At 61.8% G+C, this 11,505-nt stretch overlaps 6 protein-coding genes across 11 annotated transcripts; 3 read left to right on the plus strand and 3 right to left on the minus strand.

Moving 5' to 3' along the window:
* The first annotated feature begins 117 nt into the window (after positions 1-117).
* PAOX (polyamine oxidase) lies at positions 118-2,194 on the plus strand. The gene is made up of 7 exons (XM_015866178.3): positions 118-279; positions 356-845; positions 928-1,127; positions 1,223-1,478; positions 1,614-1,726; positions 1,829-1,986; positions 2,064-2,194. The coding sequence occupies exons 1-7, from the start codon at positions 135-137 to the stop codon at positions 2,175-2,177; spliced, it is 1,476 nt and encodes a 491-aa protein (XP_015721664.2). The 5' UTR covers positions 118-134; the 3' UTR covers positions 2,178-2,194.
* Positions 2,195-6,266, minus strand: SPRN (shadow of prion protein). 2 transcript variants are annotated; one of them, XM_085553864.1, is made up of 2 exons: positions 5,973-6,266; positions 2,195-5,317 (listed from the first exon to the last, which is right to left on the minus strand). In XM_085553864.1, the coding sequence occupies exons 1-2, from the start codon at positions 6,264-6,266 to the stop codon at positions 4,955-4,957; spliced, it is 657 nt and encodes a 218-aa protein (XP_085409990.1). In that variant the 3' UTR covers positions 2,195-4,954. The 2 variants fall into 2 exon arrangements, with proteins under 2 accessions (XP_085409990.1, XP_085409991.1); XM_085553865.1 differs by having other exon boundaries at positions 4,893-5,488; positions 5,973-6,107.
* On the plus strand, positions 2,560-4,718 carry MTG1 (mitochondrial ribosome associated GTPase 1). 4 transcript variants are annotated; one of them, XM_085553861.1, is made up of 11 exons: positions 2,560-2,703; positions 2,798-2,862; positions 3,194-3,298; positions 3,376-3,456; positions 3,528-3,584; positions 3,666-3,756; positions 3,837-3,898; positions 4,022-4,118; positions 4,198-4,279; positions 4,347-4,459; positions 4,536-4,718. In XM_085553861.1, the coding sequence occupies exons 1-11, from the start codon at positions 2,574-2,576 to the stop codon at positions 4,631-4,633; spliced, it is 981 nt and encodes a 326-aa protein (XP_085409987.1). In that variant the 5' UTR covers positions 2,560-2,573; the 3' UTR covers positions 4,634-4,718. The 4 variants fall into 4 exon arrangements, 3 of the variants coding, with proteins under 3 accessions (XP_085409987.1, XP_085409989.1, XP_085409988.1); XR_014948485.1 differs by lacking the exon at positions 4,022-4,118; XM_085553863.1 differs by lacking the exon at positions 2,798-2,862 and having other exon boundaries at positions 3,175-3,298.
* ECHS1 (enoyl-CoA hydratase, short chain 1) lies at positions 6,235-7,999 on the plus strand. The gene is made up of 8 exons (XM_015866185.3): positions 6,235-6,379; positions 6,553-6,750; positions 6,838-6,965; positions 7,039-7,138; positions 7,218-7,322; positions 7,393-7,512; positions 7,608-7,675; positions 7,751-7,999. The coding sequence occupies exons 1-8, from the start codon at positions 6,265-6,267 to the stop codon at positions 7,814-7,816; spliced, it is 900 nt and encodes a 299-aa protein (XP_015721671.2). The 5' UTR covers positions 6,235-6,264; the 3' UTR covers positions 7,817-7,999.
* A 175-nt stretch (positions 8,000-8,174) lies between these two features.
* On the minus strand, positions 8,175-9,182 carry PRAP1 (proline rich acidic protein 1). The gene is made up of 3 exons (XM_085553866.1): positions 9,105-9,182; positions 8,977-9,032; positions 8,175-8,476 (listed from the first exon to the last, which is right to left on the minus strand). The coding sequence occupies exons 1-3, from the start codon at positions 9,171-9,173 to the stop codon at positions 8,233-8,235; spliced, it is 369 nt and encodes a 122-aa protein (XP_085409992.1). The 5' UTR covers positions 9,174-9,182; the 3' UTR covers positions 8,175-8,232.
* A 321-nt stretch (positions 9,183-9,503) lies between these two features.
* ZNF511 (zinc finger protein 511) lies at positions 9,504-11,502 on the minus strand. Of its 2 annotated transcripts, none has more exons than XR_014948486.1 (6): positions 11,329-11,502; positions 11,181-11,254; positions 10,799-11,000; positions 10,591-10,741; positions 10,262-10,426; positions 9,504-9,813 (listed from the first exon to the last, which is right to left on the minus strand). XR_014948486.1 is itself a non-coding variant. In XM_015866186.3 (6 exons), exons 1-6 carry the CDS (start codon positions 11,470-11,472, stop codon positions 9,744-9,746), a joined length of 780 nt encoding a protein of 259 aa, XP_015721672.2. In that variant the 5' UTR covers positions 11,473-11,502; the 3' UTR covers positions 9,504-9,743. The 2 variants fall into 2 exon arrangements, 1 of the variants encoding a protein (XP_015721672.2); XM_015866186.3 differs by having other exon boundaries at positions 10,591-10,715.
* Between the last annotated feature and the right edge of the window lie 3 nt (positions 11,503-11,505).

The raw sequence follows: 11,505 nt of genomic DNA on the forward strand, positions 1-11,505 counted from the left end.
TTGTGCACTGTGGGAGCTCAGCGTTGAGGTGAGGGCCCAGCAGCAGCACTACCCGAGCTCAGCACTGGGGTGAGGGTTCAAACAGCAGCTCGGCCCCGTGAGATCCGGGGCGGCTCCGGAGGCGCTGGGCCGCCATGGAGCGCGGCGTTGGCGGCCGGCGGGTGCTGGCGGTGGGTGCGGGCATGGCGGCGCTGGGGGCGGCGCAGCGGCTGCGGGGCAGCGTGAAGCTGCTGGAGGCGGGAGGCCGAGTCGGAGGCCGCGTCTGCAGCGTCCCCTTCGGTAGGAGACGGGGGAGAGGGGGGTGGGGGGGTGCGGGGTGCCGGCGGATCCGGGGTGACGCCGTCCTCTCCCGCAGCCTCGGGGCTGGCGGAGCTGGGCGCGCACTGGATCCACGGCCCCTCGGAAGGGAATCCCGTGTTCCGCCTGGCTTCCAGCTACGGCCTGCTGGGGCCCGGGGCCAGCGAGGAGGAGAACCAGCGGGTGGAGGCCAAGGGACACCCGCTGCTGCCTGTGGTCACCTACGGCAGCTCAGGGAAGGTGCTGAGCCCTGAGCTAGTGAACAGCACCCGCAGCCTGTTCAGCGAGCTGCTGGGCTCGGCACAGGCCGTGGGGGGTGCTGAGGAGCCGGCCGGCAGCAGCGTGGGGCAATACCTGCGGGCAGAGATTGCACGGCTGGCCTCCGGATGGGATGAGGACAAGGACGACAAGCGGCTGCGGCTGGCAGTGCTCAGTGCCTGCCTCAAACTGGAGTGCTGCATCAGCGGCACCCACAGCATGGACACGGTGGCCTTGGGGTCCTTTGGGGAGTATATCTCACTGCCCGGCCTGGATTGCACCTTCCCAGGGTGAGAGGGAGCACCGGGAACACCCCGTGTAGGGTCACAGGGCAGTGAAGGAAGGTGTCTGTGGTCCCATCCTCTCCTGCAGTGGCTACAGCAGCCTGCCTGAGCGCATACTGCAGACCCTGCCTGAGGGCACCGTGCTGCTCAACAAGCCAGTGAGGACTATCCGGTGGCAGGGGTCCTTCTGCGAGGAGGGGGACACGGGCAGGGAATTCCCTGTCCAGGTGGAGTGTGAGGATGGCGACTCTTTTCTCACTGACCACGTCATCGTCACCGTCCCACTGGGTAAGACTACGGGAACCCTGCCCTGCCTGACCGCTGCATCACCCTGCTGTGCCCCTGGTTGCAGCGGAAGGAGCCAGCTCACCTTCTGTCTGCAGGTTTCCTCAAGGAACGGCATCAGGACTTTTTCCAGCCCCCCCTGCCCAAGCGGAAGGTAGAAGCTATTCGCCGCCTGGGCTTTGGCACCAACAACAAGATCTTCCTGGAGTTTGAGCAGCCCTTCTGGGAGCCCGAGCAGCAGCAGCTGGAAGTTGTATGGGAGGATGAGTCACCTCTGGCTGAGCCCAGTGCCGACCTGGAGGCCAACTGGTTCAAGAAGCTCATTGGTTTTGTGGTCCTGCAGCCACCAGAGCAGTAGGTGGCCCGGTGCTTTGGCCCTACACGGTGCTGGTTTGGGTTTTTTCAGGGCAATACAGTCTAGAGCAGGTTGGGCTCGTGGCTGTGCAGCTCACTCCCCACCTCCCATCTGCTGCTCTTTCTCCCTGCCAGGCTCGGACACGTCCTCTGTGGCTTCATCGCTGGCAAAGAGTCCGAGTACATGGAGACACTGAGCGACGCTGAGGTTCTCAGCACCATGACCCGTGTCCTCCGCATGCTGACAGGTATCCCACCCCCCGCCTCCCCACCACCTCCACGTGCAGGAACGGGCCCAGAAGGCGGCCAGGAGCTCTGCCCAGCCCTGAATCGCCCCCCATGACCCACAGGCAACCCGCAGCTGCCCGCACCCCGCAGCATCCTGCGCTCCCGCTGGCACAGCGCTCCATACACCCGCGGCTCCTACAGCTACGTGGCTGTTGGAAGCTCCGGGGAAGACATAGACGCGCTGGCACAACCACTACCCGAGGATGCATCAGACCCCAGGGTAAGGACACGGAGGGGAATAACTACATGGGCCGTGGGACGGGCTGATGGCACCGCGTGGCACCGACCCCCCCGCAGCCGTTGCAGGTGCTGTTCGCAGGGGAGGCCACGCACCGCTCGTTCTACTCCACGACGCACGGCGCGCTGCTGGCCGGCTGGAGGGAGGCCGAGCGCCTCAACCAGCTCCTGTAATAAAGCTGCGACCCACACACGGTTCCGGCTGCTTTATTGCCCGCCGCCCGCTCATCCTCCGGGCCGTCAGTACCAGTTGGTGCCGGCGATCATGAAGCGCGTGTCGTCCAGCGGGGCTGTCACGGGGCCTGGCTGCGGGGCGACCTCCGTGGGGGGCTGTGGGGCGGCAGGAGGCTGCGATGGAGGCTGTGAAGGAGGCTGCGATGGAGGCTGCGATGGAGGCTGCGGGGGAGCAGCGGGCGCCGGGCCCGGCCCCGCCGAACTGCGAGGATCCGCCCCGGGCCGCGGCTCCGCCATGGCGCTGCGTCACGGCTCAGTGACGTCACTGCGGAATGACGTCACGACCTCGGCGCCGCTTCCGCTTCTCCCTGCCGGAAGTGACGCACCGGAAGCGTCATGAGGCGCTGCGCGGGAGCGCTGCGGGCCGCCGCCTCAGTGAGCGGCGCCGAGTCGGGCGCGTTCCGAGCACGATTCGATTTCGGCAGCCGCGATGCGGCATCATGGTTCCCCGGGCACATGGCTAAAGGTGAGACATGGCCAAGGGGGAGACATGGCCAAGGGTGAGGGAGCGGGAACGGCGGTGTGTGCGGCCGCTCGGCTCAGCGGGCGTTGTGTTGCAGGGCTGCGGCAGATGCGGGCCTCCCTGCGCCGTGCCGACTGCCTGGTGGAGGTGCACGACGCCCGGATATCCTTATACACACACACACACACACACACACCGGGCCCTGCTGTGCCCCCAGCTCCTATTGGAACGGCACCGGCCCCAGCACAGCCCTCAGACCGCCCCCTGCTTCCTGCTCTCAGCCCCATAACCAGCCCCACAACCAGCTCCATGACCAGCCCCATAACCAGCCCCCACGCTCCTGTTTGTCCCTATGATCTGCTCCAACACACAGTTTTTCCACCCCCCCCTTAAAGCCCTGTTACCTCGAGCCGAGCCTCTCCACCCCACAAGCCACAGCAGCCCCCCGCTCTCCTGTTTTCCCTCATACCGCAGTTCTCCTTAGCGGCTGCACATCCCGCTGTCAGGCCGTAACCCGGTGCTGCAGGAGGTGCTGGGCATCCGCCCGCATCTTTTGGTGCTGAACAAGATGGACCTGGCTGACCCACGGCAGCAGGCAGTGAGTACTGGAGGCATTAAGTGAGCTGAGGCCTTGTGGGGCTGCAGTGGAACCACGCTATTAAACTGTCCCCACAGAGAGTCCTGGAGCGACTGAGGCAGCAGGGATGCCCGCATGTTGTCTTCACTGACTGTCAGCAGGACACCAATGTGAAGAAGGTACTGTGCTTCTGCCCTGTCCTCAATTGACCCCGAGGCTGCGATGAGAGCATCCTCCCCACCTCCCACAGATTGTACCCCTGGTCGCCAAGCTTGTCAGCGGCAACCCACGCTACCACCGGGCTGAGGTGAGGAGGGGCAGGGAGCCTGCAGCCTGGGTATGTCCTTTGGTGGAGCACAGCACCTGCACGTGTCCTCCCTGCTTTCAGAGTACCGAGTACAGCATCATGGTGATCGGTGTGCCCAACGTAGGCAAGTCGTCACTTATCAACTCCTTGAGGAGGCTGCACCTAAAAAAGGGTACATCAAGTTTCTGTGGCATTGTGGGGTTGCTGCTCCAGGCATCACACAGTTCCCTCACTCTCTCCTTTTCCCCAAAGGAAAAGCCACAGCAGTGGGCGGTGAGCCAGGCGTCACCAAGGCAGTGCTGACCCGGATCCAGGTATTATTCCCTCCCTGTGGGTGCAGGGTGCAGGCTTTCTCCCATGGAGCACCTCATCGCTTTGCGGCGAGGCCTTGGCTAAGAGCCTCTGCTGAGCCTGTGGTCTTGGTGGTGGGGCCGCAGGTGTGTGAGACTCCCCTGGTGTACCTGGTGGACACACCGGGTGTGCTGCCCCCAAAGTTGGCCGATGTGGAGACGGGGATGAAGCTGGCATTGTGTGGTACGGGGCCGAGGAGCCGGGCAGCCTGGGGCAGGATGCACAGAGAAAACTGATGAGGCTGGGGGCTTCCCTCTGACAGGAGCCATCCGTGACCACTTGGTGGGTGAAGACATCATGGCTGACTACCTGCTGTATGTACTGAACCGGCAGCAGCAGTTTGGGTGAGTGGGGAGCAGGGCACGGCTGGGGCACCCTGAGGTGTGGGTGGGAGCTGCATCCTCTCTGCAGGTACATGGAGCGCTATGGACTGCCCGAAGCCAGCGACAACATCAGGCATGTGCTGAAGTACGTGGCAGTCAGCCTGGGCAAGACACAGAAGGTGAAGGTGCTGACAGGCACAGGTGAGCGTGGGGATGGGGCTCACTGCGCTGTGGGCTCTGCTGAGGACTGTGGCAACCCCCTCTGTCCATCCTGCAGGGAATGTCAACATGACGATGCTCAACTACTCGGCTGCTGCCTATGAGTTCGTGCGGGCCTTCCGTGCTGGGCATCTGGGTAGGCTGACGCTGGATTGAGGGTCCTGGAGTAGAGCAGGGCGTCTCACATCTCCCCCAGCTCCAGGTGGTGGCATGGTGTGATTAAAGCTGCTTTGTTCCTGGATGGGTCGTCTTGTGATATCTGTATCCTCTCCACTGGGACTGGTGGGAAGGGGGGCCCAAACCATGCGGGTGCCACCTGTAGCCTCAAGTAAAACCGTGGAGGCCTCGGTGCAGGGTGTTACAGCTATCCCTGTGCCTGCACCCAGCCCTTGCTTGGGCCGCATCCATCCACACGCAGCGTCACCCAGCTTTATTTCCACGTCACTGTCGAATCGCTGAGGAACCCGGTGGGCGCCATCAGTGGTGCAGGATGGCAGCGAGGGGACAGAACCAGGGCACGGCCCAGCCCCATTCCATCCGTCCCGGTGCCGCCGACGTCCAGGCCGTCCCGTTGCCCTCGTGGTACTCCATCTCTGCCCGGGCCTGGTGCAGTGCAGCTCCAGCCGCCGCCCCAGCTGCCGCCGCCGCCGCAGCCACACGCAGAGCCCCGCCGTAGCGTGGCAGGCCCCTGTGGCGGCTGCGGGCAGCCCCCCGTGCCATGCCGCGTGCAGCCCCCCGGGAGCCCCCACGCCCGCCCTTGGAGGCAGCTGGCTGGCAGAAGGTGGCAGCAAGCAGCAGCAGCACCCAGCAGCAGGCCACGCGCCGCCTCATCCCGCCGACCTGCACACAGGGGGGCTGTGCTGTGGGCAGGTGCCCACCTCGCTGCGTGCACACACGTATGTGGGGTGTGAGCGGTCACATCGTGCACGGGCTGCAGAAGTCACGTGCACCAATATGGGCTGTACAGGTACGCGGGCAGCAACGAGGTCTCCTTATGCCTTGCACATGCACCTGTGTGTGGGATGCATGGTCACAGCCTGCATGTGTTGTGCTACATGCACCAACACGGGGACTACACGTGTGCCACATTCACAACACGCATGTAGATTGCACTGACACATGGATTACACGCGTCACATGCACCACAATGTGTGTTACATTCCCCGGCACCTGAGGTGCACAAGCACATGGTCTGCACGTCTGCCCTATATGCCAACACACACGTTACATATGTTGCATAATACACGGACCACACATGTATGTTGTATGCACTGACACATGTATTACACACACTGACACATGGACGGCACGTGTGTCACACACTTCAACACACGTGCCACATGCACTGACACCGGCTTGCACAGACAAGTGTGATGCTGTCCGTGCATCCACATGCACCCGCTCACACGTGCCGCATCCCGCTGCACGCATTGCACGTCCGCACGCACCCCGCGCTGTGCACAGCCCCTGCACACCCGTGCACAACCCAACGCACCTCACGGCACAGCTGCCCCCGCCGCCTCCCGCTCCCACGTCCCGCGTGGGCTGGTCTCGTCCCCGCCGTGCAGCCCCGGTTCACGCTCCTGCTCCGCTCGTGTCCGCTCCGCGCTGTGGGCACGGGGCCGCGCGCCCACGGGCGACGTGAAGCGCGGACACGCGCGTGGAGCGGCGGGGCGGGTCCCGCGTGTGCCAATGGCCGATCCGCAGTGCGGGGCGCGGCACAGCGCGGCGATGGGCGCGGGGCGGAGCGAGGCCGCGGGGAGGGCGGGCAGTGTCCGCGCAGAGACATGGCGGCCCCGCTGCGCGCCCTGCTCGGCTCCGCTGTTTGCGCCGGTACCGCGCGGCACCGCGCGCTGCTGAACGCACTGCGCCCCCACGTGGCGGGGCGGGGGTACAGCCACGGTGAGCGGAGGGGAGATGGGACGGGGGAGCTGCGGGGCGGGGGGCACCGGGAGCCGGGGACGGGCAGCGGGAGCGGGCCGCGGTCAGAACAGCGGCACCGAGCGGGGGAACCGGGAGCCGGCACCGCCCGGCGCGGACACACGGGTGAAGGTCGGCCCGCAATGGCCGCGCAGGGGCCCCGTTCCGCTTCGTGCAGGTGCAGAAGGTCGGGACGGGCGGCAGCGTGGGGCTCATCCGGCTGCACCGGCCCGAGGCGCTGAACGCGCTGTGTGCGGGGCTGATGGAGGAGCTGGGGCGGGCGCTGGACGCCTTCGAGGCCGACGGGCAGGTGGGAGCTGTTGTCATCACCGGCAGTGAGAAGGCGTTTGCAGGTACGGCTCCGGCACCCCGCGGTCCCACCGCCCCACCTCCGCATCCCCACGCAGCCCTTTGGTGACCCCGTGCCTTCCCCCCTGCAGCCGGCGCTGACATTAAAGAGATGCAGAACAAAACCTTCCAGGAGTGCTATGGCAGCGGCTTCCTGGCGGGCTGGGACCGGGTGGCCACTGTCCGCAAGCCCACCATCGCTGCTGTTAATGGCTTCGCCGTGAGTGCCCCTTTCGTGTCCCCATGTCCCCGTATCTGTGCTGCCACTGTGCCATAACCCGTTGTGCTTGCAGCTGGGTGGCGGCTGTGAACTGGCCATGATGTGCGACATCATCTATGCTGGGGAGAAGGCACAGTTTGGGCAGCCTGAGATCCTGCTGGGGACAATCCCAGGTGAGTGTGGGGGCTGTGTGTCCCCGGTGGGCTGGTGACGGCCACGTGCCTGCTCCCAAACCCAACACCCCATCCCCAGGTGCTGGGGGGACGCAGAGGCTGACCAGGGCGGTGGGCAAATCACTGGCCATGGAGATGGTTCTGACTGGGGAGCGGATCTCAGCGGCGGAGGCCAAGGCGGCAGGTAGGTAGGGGTGTGGGTGAGGCTGGGGGCACAATGGGGGTCCCCATATCACCTCCCTGCTTGCCCCCAGGTCTGGTCAGCAAAGTCTTCCCCCCGGACAAGCTGGTGGATGCAGCCATTGGCTGCGCTGAGAAGATCGCTGCCAACTCCAAGCTGGTCGTAGCTATGGCCAAGGAGTCTGTCAATGCTGGTAAGGGGTGAACTCAGGGATTTGGGGTCCAGATTGAACAGTGTTCCCATCTCCTCATCCCCATCTTTTCTCCATCTCCTTGTCCCTATCTCCAGCTTTCGAAACAACACTGACAGAGGGGAACAGGACGGAGAAGCGCCTCTTCTATGCCACTTTTGCCACCGTGAGTACAGGGCTGGCCCTGGACACACAGGGAGAGTGGGGCTGTGGGCCGCCCCAACCCATTCTCTGCCACCAGGACGACCGCAAGGAGGGGATGACTGCATTTGTGGAGAAGCGCAAGGCCAAATTCACTGACAGCTGAGCTGCAGAACCTGCGGACACTGATTGCCCTTGTCTGCCCTTTACCACCCATGTGCCTCAAAACGAATGATGGGCCCATTGGCACTGCAGAGGGAGCCAGCGCTTGGCATGGAATGATGCCCACACTGGACATGATCCCCAGCAGGGCTTTGGCTCGTTACTGCTATTAAAAGGCTTTCCTGGTGCTGCTGGTGCATCATTGTTGTTAGGAGCCCCCACATTGAAAAGCACTGGAGATGGCTGAGAGCCTTTAAAGGAGCCAGGCCTTCCCATGGGCTGAATGGGAGCTGGGGTGACCGGCTGAGTCCCCTGGCCTGCTGGACCCCCCTGTTCCTGTCAGAAACCAAGCACCCACCTGCTGCTCAACAAGGAGAGGTTTATTGGGGGCTCATGGTGGGGGCAGGGCTGCAGCCTCCCTTAGCTGTGGTACAGGTGGTCACGGTCCTCTGAGGGACCATTTTCCACCTCTGCCGACAGAACCATGCGCGCTCTGTGGAACTGGGGTTCAGGCTCCACCTCAGCCCTGTCCGAAGGGTGATAGAGATGGTCACGGTCCTGCTCTGGCCCCACCTGGACCCGAGCAGGGTCTGGAAGGAACAGAGGCCGTGAAGCGGTGTCCTTGGCAAGCCTGGCTTTCTCCACTGCCTGTGGAGCCTGGATGCTGTAAGAGAAGCAGAGGTGGCCTGTAGGGCAGCAGGTCATGAAGGCTGGCCCCATGTTGTCAGTGCCTGCTGAGAGCTGAGTGGGTCCATTTGGATTTAAAACATGGATTAGTGGGCTCTTGTCTCGCGAGTGGCATAGGCACCATGGCAGCACTGCTGCAAGGGAAGCAAGAGCAGCTTTGAAACAAAGCGAAGCAAAACCAGGGCCACACATCTCGGAGGGTTTGACTCGAGGAGAAATGCCTGAGCAGGGAGCCCATTAACTGTTAGGAATTCAAAGCAGCAAGGATGATACAAAGCACCGAATCATAGAATCATAGAATGGCTGGGGTTGAAAAGGATCACAATGATTATCTACTTTCAACCCCCTGATATGTGCAGGATTACCAGCCACTACATCAGGCTGCCCACTGATGTTTGCCCACTGCTTTCCCCAGCCCAATCCCAGCCACAATGCAGCACCCAGCAGTGAATGCAGTGTGGCTGTAGCCCCTCTTACGTCTTCTTTGCCAGAGTCTGCTCCACATCCACGTCCTGTCTGAGACCTCCAAGAGCCTGCAGCAGAGAAGGGCGAGGTGAGAGCCAGCCCTATGCCAGGCCCCGGGCCACAGGGAGCTGTGGTCTCACCTGGTTGCCTCCGGGGGCAAGCAGCAGGAGAGCTGCACCCAGCAGCATGGTCACACTGCAAGGACCCATGGTGCTTCTGCCTGTGCAACAGCCTTGCACTGCACTTTGCCCGTGCTGTGTGGTTACATGGGGGAGTGGTGTGGGTCATGTGGGTGCGCCCCATCATGCACATGGCACATACACCCTGCAGTGCACTACAGCAATCGAGTCAGAAGCTGCTGAGGGCTGTAAGTCTACAAACTTAGTCCTCAACACCAGGGAAGTTACATAGGTCAGCTGAAATAAACAGTGAAAGGACTTTTCAAGGCCTTTTTTAGCCTTTGTTCCTCCTGGTGAGGATGGGGACGAAGCAATTACAAACCCTCAGCTTCTTGGATAAATGCCATACCAACAGCCTCCTGTGATTCCATTGTTTTACTTTATGGACCATTTGCTGAATGTCACAGTTGTAAGGGGACCACAGGGACAGGGAGCTGTGAGCTCTGTGCTTTGCTTTGCACCACCCCTCTTTTCTCCTTTTCACATCCCATTGCAGAGCAGACCATTGCAGGCAACGGCAAACACTCCTGCTTGGATGCAGTGACTTTGATAACAATTGCTGGTGCCTTCTGGTCTTGCGCAAGTCTGCTGTGCTGACATTTAGACCTTCTTACGTGGGCCTTTAAATCCTCGGGTAGCGCCCTGTCCAAAGCAGATTGTGGATGGGATCCTGGAACACAGACACCAGTTAACATGCATTTGTGAGATCTTTGCCCTCTGTTATCAGCAGAAGTCCTGCTGATAGTCAACTAGCAGCACCGGTCATGCTTTAAAAGACCAAGCTGACTTAGCCCAGGAATGCAAGGCAATGGTGTTGGAGGTAAAACAGTAATCTTTTGGGGAACATGATACAAATACAAACTGGACTAATCTCTCCAAGATACAAGCTGCAAGTGCAAAGGTGTGGCCCCATGGGCAAATAGAGGGGCAGGTTTCTGTTGGATGGACCACGCTGGCATCTCAAACTCAAAGTACAAGCATCCCTTTGCCAAATGGGGTAGTTCAAGAAAGAACATGACGTTCTTAGAGGCCATTAAAGTGATCAATAAATGATTCAGGTGCTGCCTCAGTGACCTTTTGATCAGAAACTTTTGCCTGTGCAGGCGTTTGTCTCAGACCTGGATTTATAGAGGCGTTTCTCTGGTACTGAAGGGCTGGCTGCAGGCTCTGTGCTCTCCATGGGTACTTCCATATGGTCCGTCTGGAGCTGCTCCGAGGTCTCCATGCTGACATCCATCAGCATGCTCCCATCATCTGGGGGACAGCCCACATGCTTGGTACCACTGCAGAAAGAAAACGTGACATCCATTCTCAGCAGCTGAAACGCGAGCAAGGAGCAAAGAAAATGAAAGGGATTTTAGAGGACTCTAGAAAGGAATGGGACAGCAGAGAAGCACATCACTTGAGCATGGACAAAGCAGCTGTGCTGCTGCCATTCTGCGGTTACCTCTTCACTTTCTTTGGTCTATCAAATCGGAAGTCAGCAGGGTATAAGTGAGCAGTGACCAAGTGATCCTTCCTGTCTTTGCTGCTCTTGAACTTCTCTGCACAGCCTTCTACCAAGCACTTGTACTGAAAGAAAGGAAAGAAAACACCCCCTGGGAAGGGTGAACAGCCAGTCCGTGTGGCAGCAGGGGCTGGGGCCATGCCCTCACCATATTCTGCTTCTCAGCCATGATCTGGAAGAGTGAGTCGTGCCACTCGGAGATGTGGATGTCCAGAAGGTGCCCTGAAGGGAACGACCGCCTGCAGAAGGAGCAGACGTTGCGGTGCAGCACGTTGTAATGGTGCTCATAGCCCTCAAGTGTATCGAACACCTGGGAGCAACCGGAGATGTGACAGCAGAACTCAGACACCCTGTAAGGGAAGGACAGCACATTAGTGCATCCTCAGCGTGTAGTATATTATACGTTTAAGCTTTATTATAAGGCTCTGCCCCAGATGCTCAGGTCCCTGTGAATACACAGGGGGGCCCAGCAGCTCCGTGTGCAGGGCAGGGTCTCGGTGGGGGCTCATCTCTTGTCCCATGCAGCTCACCTGGGCCTCTCCGCCTCCTCGGCGCGGCCCGTGAGAGCCTCCCGCAGGTACAGGTGTCTGTGCACGTCTCCATCCTGCAGCGGGGGGACATGGCAGTCATGGAGCAGCCCGGCCAACGGGCCGCCCGCCCCGCTTGGCTCGGCCTCACCTCGAGCAGGGGGTGCTGCGGGTCCAGGCGCAGGCGGCGCGGGCAGAAGGCGAAGGGAGCCCGCGGCGGGGCCGAGGCGGGCGGCGGGGCGGGGGGCAGCGGCGGGCGGTCCCGCAGGCGGCGGCGGAGAACGGAGAGCAGCATCGGCCCGGACCGGGCCGCGCAGGCGCCCGTAGC

The sequence above is a fragment of the Coturnix japonica genome, chromosome 8, assembly GCF_054131305.1.
Source record: "Coturnix japonica strain WE chromosome 8, WE-NBRP24, whole genome shotgun sequence".
Taxonomy (NCBI): domain Eukaryota; kingdom Metazoa; phylum Chordata; class Aves; order Galliformes; family Phasianidae; genus Coturnix; species Coturnix japonica.

Bases quoted from the DNA above. Each gene is read 5' to 3' on its own strand.
- PAOX (XM_015866178.3), top strand. From the start codon at position 135: ATGGAGCGCGGCGTTGGCGGCCGGCGGGTGCTGGCGGTGGGTGCGGGC. The intron at 846-927 runs GTGAGAGGGAGC...CCTCTCCTGCAG, and splicing joins CTGGATTGCACCTTCCCAGG to TGGCTACAGCAGCCTGCCTG. The intron at 1,727-1,828 runs GTATCCCACCCC...CATGACCCACAG, and splicing joins TGTCCTCCGCATGCTGACAG to GCAACCCGCAGCTGCCCGCA.
- MTG1 (XM_085553861.1), top strand. From the start codon at position 2,574: ATGAGGCGCTGCGCGGGAGCGCTGCGGGCCGCCGCCTCAGTGAGCGGC. The intron at 2,863-3,193 runs ATATCCTTATAC...TAGCGGCTGCAC, and splicing joins TGGAGGTGCACGACGCCCGG to ATCCCGCTGTCAGGCCGTAA. The intron at 4,460-4,535 runs GTGAGCGTGGGG...TCCATCCTGCAG, and splicing joins GAAGGTGCTGACAGGCACAG to GGAATGTCAACATGACGATG.
- ECHS1 (XM_015866185.3), top strand. From the start codon at position 6,265: ATGGCGGCCCCGCTGCGCGCCCTGCTCGGCTCCGCTGTTTGCGCCGGT. The intron at 6,380-6,552 runs GTGAGCGGAGGG...ATGGCCGCGCAG, and splicing joins GGGGCGGGGGTACAGCCACG to GGGCCCCGTTCCGCTTCGTG. The intron at 6,966-7,038 runs GTGAGTGCCCCT...TTGTGCTTGCAG, and splicing joins CTGCTGTTAATGGCTTCGCC to CTGGGTGGCGGCTGTGAACT.
- SPRN (XM_085553864.1), bottom strand. From the start codon at position 6,266: ATGTCTCTGCGCGGACACTGCCCGCCCTCCCCGCGGCCTCGCTCCGCC. The intron at 5,318-5,972 runs GTGCGTTGGGTT...CCCTGTGTGCAG, and splicing joins GGGGGCAGCTGTGCCGTGAG to GTCGGCGGGATGAGGCGGCG.
- PRAP1 (XM_085553866.1), bottom strand. From the start codon at position 9,173: ATGGGTCCTTGCAGTGTGACCATGCTGCTGGGTGCAGCTCTCCTGCTG. The intron at 9,033-9,104 runs GTGAGACCACAG...TCTCTGCTGCAG, and splicing joins TTGCCCCCGGAGGCAACCAG to GCTCTTGGAGGTCTCAGACA. The intron at 8,477-8,976 runs GTAAGAGGGGCT...CTTCTCTTACAG, and splicing joins CAGACTCTGGCAAAGAAGAC to CATCCAGGCTCCACAGGCAG.
- ZNF511 (XM_015866186.3), bottom strand. From the start codon at position 11,472: ATGCTGCTCTCCGTTCTCCGCCGCCGCCTGCGGGACCGCCCGCCGCTG. The intron at 10,427-10,590 runs GTAACCGCAGAA...TTCTTTCTGCAG, and splicing joins AGACCAAAGAAAGTGAAGAG to TGGTACCAAGCATGTGGGCT. The intron at 9,814-10,261 runs GTCTGAGACAAA...TCTGTGTTCCAG, and splicing joins AAACGCCTCTATAAATCCAG to GATCCCATCCACAATCTGCT.